Below are 10,440 nucleotides of genomic sequence, written 5' to 3' on the forward strand. Positions count from 1 at the left end.
ATCAGCAATTTGTAAAAATGTTGTAAAATAGTTTGTGTCTGTAGCATTACTCAATAAAATATATCATTCCCTACTTCTCTTAGCAAAACTAAAAGGTATCCGGTATGAAATTGACTCTTTTGATATAAAAACTAATTAAAAAATATTACTAATAATACATGTTACAATTGCATTTATAAAGCAAAGTTTTTAAAAATTAAAGTTGATAAAATTCTATTTTAGTTCAACTATGTTACAAGAAAAATTAATTGGATTAGCAATATTAAATTGAAAATAAAATATTAGCAAAATTTGAATACAAAGACTTAATTAGTAATTTTGTATTCTAAAAATCAAGAAAAATATATTTTAAATAATATATATATATATATATATAAAGTTAAATAAATATTATTTACTTTATATTTAAATATTAAAAAAAAATGCCTCTCTTAAAGTTGTCCCCGTATGCCTTAAAGCACATTGAGCAGGCCCTGATTTTAGCCCGAGTTGGGGTGCATCCGTGCGGGTCATCTAGCCAAGCTTAGGAATAGACCATCTAGCTTGACGGGTCAATTAGCGAATCGTTTAGTTTGTTTGTATGAACAATGCCTAAGATAGAACAGAGAGGAGAGACTCACAACCTAGAGACCTACAACCCAAACCCATAACCCAGTGACCCACACCGATCACAATCTGAAGTCACAAACCCACAACCCAGAAACCTACGTCCACGCTGATCACAATCAGAAATCACAAACCCACAACCAGACCCACGCCGATAGACGACTCTGAGATAGAATAGAGAGGAGAGAGCGAACAAAAGGGGGAAAAAAACTGGTTAAGGAGATTTTACAGATCAGTGATGGCAGAGAGGAAATTGGTGGTGGCTCATATTCATGAATGGGAAGAGAATAGAGCAAAAGGGAAAAGGGAAGAAGAAAGAGTATAGGAGAGTGGAGATGGAGGCGGTGAATACTGAATAGCTGAAGGAGAAGATGAAAGAGATATGAGAGAGAAAGAGGAATAAAAAATTAATAAATCCATATGTCACAGCTTACCGTACCATGGCAAATTTGTGACTCTACTGTAGTATGTTGCAAAAAATATGGCATTTAGAACATCTGATAAATGGGGTCAAATGGTGTTTGGTGTGAGAGCTCTTAGGATTAGACCATCTAGCTTGACGGGTCAATTAGTGAATCGTTTAGTTCGTTTATATGAAGTCAAATATTTGGGTCTAAAGCCCATTAATAAGATGAGAAATTTCAAGCACATAGGTTTTGGGACATCTATTTCTTGGGCTTTGTATATGCCCCACCCAAACCTTACATTAAGTGGCACTTTTTTAACATGATGGATCATGGAAGTTTGCCAATAAAATAATGTGCACGAATACAAATAATGTCTTCCACTTTTTGTGTCGTACATTTTGTGCACCAATCACAATTTATCGTGTATTTGAATTTTTTTTTTTCATTTTATACTTTAATTATTTTACAAGGAAAGTCAAACGAAGTATATAACAAGTTGTAATCAATGAAGTATATGGTGGAACATAAACAGTTAGATAGATAATTTGTAAAAGAATGCTACAATCACAAACTATTTTACAAAATTTTTACAAATTACTGATATTGTCAGTTTCTTATTGGTTTTCATCTAGGTCTATCATTAATATTACTTTTTCATTTACCAATAATCACTCACCACATCCACAATTTGTAAAATCTTTTGTAAAAATGTTTGTATCTCTACCATTACTCTAACTTGTATTATTGTTGGAGGATATAACTCTTTTAGAGGCTAAAACTTATTAGCCCAAATGCAGACTATGGGTGGGTGCTGAAATAACCTTTGAAACATGTAATATGTAAAGTTGAAAGTAAAACTTGTTAGGAAAGAAAGGATATCACAAGCTAAACTTAATCATAATTATTTTCAAAAAAACTACAACCAAAGCCAAATTTCCAACTGATATTACAGTACCATAATAAAGGAAACTTATTTGTGATAGACAAAAGGCCTAAGGAAATTGCCGATAGTTACAAGCAGGACTATAATTCCAACAAAAGTTGCGGTGCCTCTCCAAATATCACGGAAATATACTGTTTTCAAGGATGCAATATTTTTATTCCACCAGTTTTCATAATGTTCATTAAGATTTTCAGCGACCTTAAGGTAACATGAATTTTTTTCCACAATTTCTTTGCCAAGTTTGTTAACCATTTTGGCAACTTCTTTATTGCTGCCTAGCGAGTGAACAATAATCTTTTTGTCAACAAGCAACTCCGCATCGTCTCTAGTGTTTATAAGAAAATCCAATAGCACGATATAATTGCATATGTAAGCTTCTTTTGGATAATGACACTGCTCCAAGGCCATGATGTTTCGGAAAATGTGTTCAGTTCCATGATTTATCACAAAGGGTGGGATTACCAAGCTAGTTTGCATACGTTTCAAGCACCAAAAGCATTTCAAGCAAGGTAAGCAATGCAAGAGCCATGAACAATTGAAGCATGGAAAAATTTCCAAGGGATCCGGCTTCTTGATTTGAATGTCAAGCAAACGTCTATCTTCTTCTGGTGGTTTTTTCTCCCACTTCTTGAAATTCAATCCTGCTGTGTCCAGCTTTGTTGCACTATATAGATGTTCAATAATTCTGTCACTACTTTCCAATTTGGGTGAATAGAAGAAATATCTCTGCAAATCAGTGAAATGTTTTACTTCCTTCTTTTTGGGTATGTTCTTGCAGTTGTCATTGGGAAAAAAGTAATTCCAGGCAAGGTTAAGAAAAGAATTATGAAAGCCTGGAAACCTTCCAATGTGACGATATAAATCATCAAGAATAAAAAATGGAAGTTGATTCTCAAGTAATATCAAGTCATGCTTTATGCCTTCCTCCAGCCATGGTTTACTTAATATATAATCATCCTTTTCATATCCTTCCCTTGCAGCAGTCCTCAAGAAGAGCTCAATGATAAAGATAGAATCCAATAGAATCATTTGCAAGAAATCTTTCTTTTCGGGTAAAGAAGATGAGATCTCTTCTGCATAACAATGGCGGATAGTCTCTTCTCTGTTCTCAATGATGTCTGCAAATTCCTTCTGGCCTTTACAAGTTGTCTGGCAAAAGAATTCCTTGAAATATTTTAGTTTCAAACGTTCCATATTCTCGAGTTCCTTCTTGTTGTGATGTACAGGGCCTATTGAAATAAGCTTTGGAGTGTAGGCTTCTTCCTTTACCTCGCGAAGTTTGTTGGGGACCTTGTAGATGCAACACATGGGGTGCCGCTGGGCGGGCGTGACATCTTTAACGTCAATGATAATATCAGAACTGAACATCTTTTTCATATACCAGGTTCCTTTTTTCCTAATGATAAACAAACAACAATCATTAGCATAAGAATAAAATCACTAAACAGTCTAAACCCAAACTTATTCCAAGAAGCACCATTTGGAATAGCTTCTATTATTACCATCAGATTTTTTATTGCAAAAGATATGTAATCCTCTGTCTCACAATTTTGGGATACACAAACTATTAAACAGAGGATATATAATATAAATCCTCTGTCCTTTTTGTATTATATTTTATGTTCCACCAATTAAGGTATATTATGTGTTTGATTTTTTTTTTTTTATCATTTTAATCCTTTTTTATTTTATAAGGAAAATTAAACAAATATATAATAAATTGTGATTGGTGAAATATAAAATATAATACAAAAGAAGAAACAAGATTTGTATTTGATGATACATATATGTGAAACATGAGAAAATATAGCATTATGACAACTTGTCTAAGTTCCATCCCAACCCCAACCCCAACCCCATATTCATATCTTTTGTAGTTATCACATCATCATCCGAACACACAAACCAAGATTGAAAGATAAATGTTTAGGCAAGTGAATTAAAATACACACATACATAGCCAAAGTCCTTTTATATAGGGGTGACAAATAACAAATTGAGTTCTACTTAGTGTGAGTTTAGCATTGATGAAAGTTGTTAGCTTATTTTACTATTCAGTTTATTTTTGCTACTATTTATAGGCCCTACTGCATTTTTTGGTACTATTCATGAGTCTCACTGTACTATTTCAACTAACTTTTACATTTATCTACAATACTTTCAGAAAATTTTTTCAATTTCAGCAAAATAAGCAGATCCCAAACAAACCTTTAGTTACGAAACCAAGAATCACTTAAATAGGCTAAGCTTAGGCAAGACATGGTACATGGCTTTAAAATTTGACGTGAGTAATGCATATGATAGGGTAGAATGATGATGTTTTATTGGGCAAACAATGAGGAGAGTAGCTTCCATGCAAACTCGATCTATCTAATCATGGACTGTATTACGTGATTATGTAACCTATTTTTTACTAATCAATACAGATCCAAAGGGGTATATCAAACTTTCTAGAGGCCTAAGACAAGGGATATGTATGTTCTTGTTGTGTCAATAAGCATCTTCAGGGTTAATTTAAAAAGCAAACGAGAAGGTGAACTCTCTAGGGTGTCGCAATTAGTAGGTATGGACCACAAATCTCACACCTATTCTTTATTGATGATAATATTCTCTTTTGCCTCCAAAACGAGGTAGAAAATACATGAGATTTCTATAGGACTATGAAGAAGCATTGGACCAGAAGATGAATAGAGACTAAACATCGACATTCTTCAACAAGAACATGTAGAGGGACATTTGGGAGAAAATATAAGCTGAGTTTGGGATCTAATGAAGTAAAAGCCTGGACAAATACTTGGGCTTACCCGCACTCATTTGCCACTCAAAAAACTGAATATTTTTCAAAGATAAAAGAGTCTAGCACATATGCAATAGAATATTCTAATCAAAGCCATAGTTCAAGTGGTCCGTACATATGCCATGAGTTGTTTTAATCACTCTTAATTCTTTATGACAAGATGGTGATCAAAAATGTTTTGTGGGTTTAGAAGAAGGGTGAGAGGAAGATTTATTGGGAAAAATGGAGTGCATAGCGTGCCTTGAAATGGAGAGGTGGAGTGGGGTTTAAGGAACTAAGAGCTTTGAACTTAGAATTCACGCTTTGCAGTGGTTAAATCATTAATTCTCTCAAAAGTATAAGCTATAGAGATATAATAAAATTAATCATTTATCCACATACTTCTCCTCACGTGTGAATTGAAACTCCCTTTTAATAAGTGAGGCATAACATGTAAGATTCAAAATGGGAGGTAGAGTGGAGGAGACATAAATAGAAGTTATGATCTCCTGCTTTGATACCATGTTAAATAACTAATTTTCGCGATAGTTTAGACTTTTGGGATAAGTGAATTCTATAAAACACCCATACCTTACTACACCAAGCTCTCAAGGCTAGGTACTTTGCTTCATATTGCTCCTTCATGGTGGTGTAACAGAAACCAAATCATCTTGTGTGTGGAAAAACATCCTTGAAGCTCAAAATATTATAGTCAAAGGATCAAGCTGTAGGAGAATCGAGAATAGGAAATCATTTAAAATATGGGGGAGGGGTAGGGGACAACTGACTACCAACACCCACAACCTATAGAGTTGCTCATGGCAAAAGTCTTGTACATTAATTGGTATTGTTGTATGCACAAAGTGCTTAGAAGTTTAACAAGGAAATTATTCGAACTGTGAGATTAGAAGCATACGGCAATTATCTAAAAATATATATATTTGTCACATCTCGGTATCTTATCTTTCCCGAGAATATATATATATATATACCTGCTCACCACCACCGCCTTTGTTATAAGAAGCATCAGTCCAGGCCCTATTAGATGATGTAGCAAGGATATGATCTAGTCATGAAATCCTTACCACATAAGGCAGAAACAATACTGAATACACCATAAACTCAAGATTACAGAATGGCAATCTGATTTGGTTTCAGACTCCACATAGGATTTTCATGGAGAAAAGCGCATGTCAAGTTACCATGGAGATAATGTTAGGTGAAGACGAGATTCGAAGTTTTAAAAGGAAGAGGGCGAGCAAAATGGCAAGCATGATTTCCCAAGTATATATGTGAAAAACTTCACTTGGAATGTGCTAAAACTATGCAGAGAAGATCAATTGAGCAAGTAAATCAGAATGAAAAATTGAGTTCATTAAATCGACTAATCTGGAAAAAGTTCCTTTGTTTTATACAATGAAAACAGAGGCTACCATTAAGTTACTTAAGTAACTAGCCATTAGAACATTAATAACAGCTTCTAACAAACTCAAACGACTGCTTTAAGAACTCTAGCCAATTACTCTAACACCTATACAAGTAAAAGCACATGAGACGCAGATGACTTCTTAAACAATTAACAATGTAAGATAATAGAAAAATGGACACGAACCGTAGCTTGTGTAGACATAATGAAAAGAAAAAAAAAAAAAAAAAAAAAAGGTTTGAACTATGTTGGAATATTTTCCACTCAAAAGTATTTTCAATTGAAAGTATATTCTAGGAAACTACTTATTTTCAATTGGACAAATTTTCTTGATAATTCAAAAATCTTTTTGGTTTTTATCAAATCAAGGTGATAATTGGAGTTTCTATTTAATTCTTATCTAGTATTTTTCCTTCCTATATTCTAGGGTGTCATGCCCATATACTATATTAAATTAGAAATTACATTTTACCTTATTTTATACTTACCCCATAAATTAAGAGAATGAATATTTTATTCCCTCTAAATTATTTCCTATATAATACTTGCCCCCATAAATTATGAAAGTGTCCACTTAGGCTTTAAATTTTTTACCGTATAACACTTAGCCCCCCATTTTATGGGTAATAGTTTAGTAATGTAAGCTTGTAAAATATTTTAAAGGAATAAGTGTAAAAGTGGTATAGTTTAGGAGAGTAAAATGTGTATTTTCATAATTTATGATGGAAGGTATAAAAAAAATGTATAGTTTAATAAGTGTGCATTCTTATAGTATATGAAGTAAGTGTAAAAAGAGTATAGTTTAAGGGTGTAAATAATAATATCCTACATATTATATTAAATTATTGGGATACCAAAAAATTAACATTTTCCTTTTCATTAATTGTATTTATCGTGTAAATTGAAGTCAATCCTTTTGGTAAATAATTGAAAATAATTTAAGTGACTGAACTAATTGTTATCCACACAAACCTACCTCCAACGAAAAATAAAACTAGGGAAAAAATACAACTCTTAAACCTTTTTATTATTTTGTGCGTGTGTGTGTGTGGAGAATCATGGTTTTGAAACCCGAACTGGACCGTATGGTCCGACCGGAAAAATCGTGAACCTTTCAGTTTTGTAGTTCTTTTTAGCTTCAAGAACCGCTCTATGTGAAAAAAACAGAGACCCGTGCGAACCCTGGTCGGACTGTGCGGTTCTGAGAACTGTGACCGGTTTTTGAGGTTCGAACCGGTTCTTTTTGCTTCAGCTTTTCTGATGAATTTTGGGTACACCGGGATGAAGTTATGATCAGATCTAGAAGAAATAAAAAAGAAATGAAAGAACACGAAGAAGAACAAAGATCAGAAGGAGATTGGATAATTTTTGGAGGTGCTTAAGCTTCACTGATTCACAATCTTCAAATCTGCTGCAGAGAGAGAGAGGGCTTTTTTTTTTTTTTTTTTTTTTTGATAATCACGAGAAGGAACTCTTTTTGATTGATAACACAAACACAAACACAAACACAGACACAGACACGAACACAAAGAGACCACTGATGAAAGAGCAAATTGTTGATTGTGGAGAAGAAACCCAGCAAGCAGATGTGGGCTACTCCGGGACGAAGACCAAAGTTGAGATAGAGAGCTCATAGAAGAACCGAAAAGAGAGATAAAGTGTGTGTTTGTGTTCAACTTAATTCACGTCCACGTTTTCCACTGCGTTTTTGTTTTTTTGTTTTTTTTGTTTTTTTTGGTTTTCACGCGTTTTTGAAGTATCGCGGTTACTGTTCATTGAACAGTAACTGCAAATGTGACTTTCTGCAGTGAACAGTGCACATGTGCACTGTTCACGGACCCACAAATTTCATTTTTTATCAATTTTTTCATTAAAAATGGGTCCCACAGTATTATTCACACATTTAAAAATTATTTTGCTACAGTGTTTTCAGTTTTCAGTTTTCAGTTTCAGCAAAATAAGTTCTATCCAAACACACCCAAAATAATGAATTATGGCTGCACTGCTTCACCGGCCAAAAGTAAAGATAGAGATGTGGTCAAGTAGTAGGTGGGGTGGGTGGGAGAATTTATTGGAGTTTCACGTTTTGGTTTGCTAGTGGTTGAAATTTTAACTTTTTATGTTTTGTTTTTATTTAAAAGAAAATAGTTGATTCTTATCTTACCAGTGGGCCACGTTGTATGCAATGCAACACAAATATCTTCCGTTCATCACATTAAATAAAGAGAGGTGTTACATTCGGAACATTTTTATAATATTTTCACAACAAATTATAGGTGGTTAGTTGTTATTGGTTCAAATTTGAACCTAACGCTAAGATTACTTTTTTGCTTCAACAATAATAACTAGTAACAACCTACCACTTAGAATTTGTTATAAAAATATATTGAAAATAGTGTAAACATATCATTTTTCTTAAAGAAAATTAATGCATTCATAATTTTATAAGCGCCATGTTGCAAACATGCAACACAATTACACAAATACCATTTTTTATATATACTTTTTTACTCTAATTATTATATTATTAGATATTATCACAAATTTAATTAATCAACGTAAAAAACACTAGAATTTAATATTTCTTAAAGTTATGAATTATGATATAGAAAATACATTTGAAAGATAGATTTCTTTGTTTCTATAAAGGAATAATAGATCTATATATATATATATATATATATATATTTGATAGGAATAGATCTCTATATTTAATTGCACTATTTTAGTTAATTTTTTAAATATTTTTACTAATTTAATATAATTAATTTTATTTTAAATAATTATTAAATTAATTATGACATCATCACGGTTCGACTTCGGTTCAACCTCGGTTCGACCTCAAAAACCTTAAACCTCTTCTTTTATGGTTCAATGAACGGTTCGGGTTTCAAAACCTTGTGGAGAATAGCGTCTCCTAAATTAGAATTTTGAATTATGAACTCAATTACTTACTAAATTATAAAAAGTAAAAAAATAAATAAAAAATAAACTAAATTATCAATTTTTGGCGAACTTTATATTGTAGAACAAAATTATAGTGAAACGAAAGAGTAAAGAACCAGCCACCAGCAAATTTTATTTAAACAAAAATAAAGTGAAAGGATGGAGCAAAGAACCTGCGAATTGTATTTGAAAGAAAATGCTTCAGCCTTCTAAACTTGACTCCAAGAAACAGCAGAATATGATAAAGATCATGTCCAACGAAGCAAGGCTAAGACTACTTGATTCTCTCTCTTCTCACTCATAGCTTAAACTCACTCATATCTAAGAAACAATCTTCTACTTCTGTACACTTCATAGCAATTCTCAAAACCTTCTTGCCCTCCTATTTAATGAGTGAACCCCCCAACCCTTATTTTCTCTACGTCATAACCATGACGTCTTTTCTGACAAACATACAACTGTCGCATTTACTTGTCATTACTTTGTGCATTTATTGGTACCAACTAACAAGCACCATTGCCATTGTCTTTTTTTATTCAGAGCAACAATTATTAAGGTTGTTACTATTCAACTTCACAAGCTGGCCTGTGAAAACAGACAGTCAAGATGGAGGGCCATACCCCATGAATGATTAACGTTGTATTGACTTGTTTTTAGTCTTTGTCATGACAAGAGAAATATGATTCCCACACACATGACCTGATTTCTTTTTTCTTTTTTTTAGTGAACATCACATGACCTTATTCACTTACATCTTAATCACACAGAATGGGAGCTAGAAGCAGGACCCGGGTGTGACCTACAAGAGAAATATACACGTCGCATTATGGATGCATTTGGTTGGAGATTAAAGAGTGGGTGATTAAAAAGTGAGTGATAGGAAAGATCTTAATTTTTACTCATGATGTTTGGTTTCCGGGTTGAAAAGTTGAGGGATAGTAAAATATTTTTTTTATTGAGAAAAAAATGAGATGATGAAAACTGTAGTTTGCAAAAATTTATTTGCATACCCATAGTAGATTAAAAAATAATAACAAAATATTTTTATTAGAAAATTATGTGTGAATAAGCATTTCATTAAAAAAAAAAAAAAAAAAAAAACCCATTTTGCCGGTGCATCACCCATTTTGCCGCGTCGGTGCTTCAGAGGAAATAAGCTTTGGAATGTAGGCTTCTTCCTTTACCTCGCGAAGTTAATTGGGGACCTTGTAGATGCAACACTTGGAGTGCCGCTGGGCAGGCCTGACATCTTTAACGTCAATGATAATCTCTGAAGCATCAGACGTGGACATCTTTTTCATATACCAGGTTCCTTTTTCCTAATGATATAGACAAA

General features: G+C 33.0%; 1 protein-coding gene across 5 annotated transcripts; it reads right to left on the reverse strand.

Annotated features, from left to right (window-relative positions):
• Window positions 1-1,889: 1,889 nt before the first annotated feature.
• On the reverse strand, window positions 1,890-10,440 carry LOC126723176 (UPF0481 protein At3g47200-like). 5 transcript variants are annotated; one of them, XM_050426477.1, is made up of 3 exons: window positions 9,278-9,473; window positions 5,324-5,407; window positions 1,890-3,352 (listed from the first exon to the last, which is right to left on the reverse strand). In XM_050426477.1, exon 3 carries the CDS (start codon window positions 3,331-3,333, stop codon window positions 1,984-1,986), a length of 1,350 nt encoding a protein of 449 aa, XP_050282434.1. In that variant the 5' UTR covers window positions 3,334-3,352; window positions 5,324-5,407; window positions 9,278-9,473; the 3' UTR covers window positions 1,890-1,983. The 5 variants fall into 5 exon arrangements, with proteins under 5 accessions (XP_050282434.1, XP_050282433.1, XP_050282431.1 ...); XM_050426476.1 differs by having other exon boundaries at window positions 5,324-5,422; XM_050426474.1 differs by having other exon boundaries at window positions 5,324-5,457.

Source organism: Quercus robur, chromosome 4, assembly GCF_932294415.1.
Source record: "Quercus robur chromosome 4, dhQueRobu3.1, whole genome shotgun sequence".
NCBI classification, from domain to species: Eukaryota; Viridiplantae; Streptophyta; class Magnoliopsida; order Fagales; family Fagaceae; genus Quercus; species Quercus robur.

Excerpts from the sequence above, each read along its gene's own strand:
- LOC126723176 (XM_050426473.1), bottom strand. The coding sequence starts at position 10,405 with ATGAAAAAGATGTCCACGTCTGATGCTTCAGAGATTATCATTGACGTT. Across the intron at positions 3,247-10,309 it reads CCAAGTGTTGCATCTACAAG|GTCCCCAACAAACTTCGCGA; the intron begins GTCCCCAATTAA and ends TGCATCTACAAG.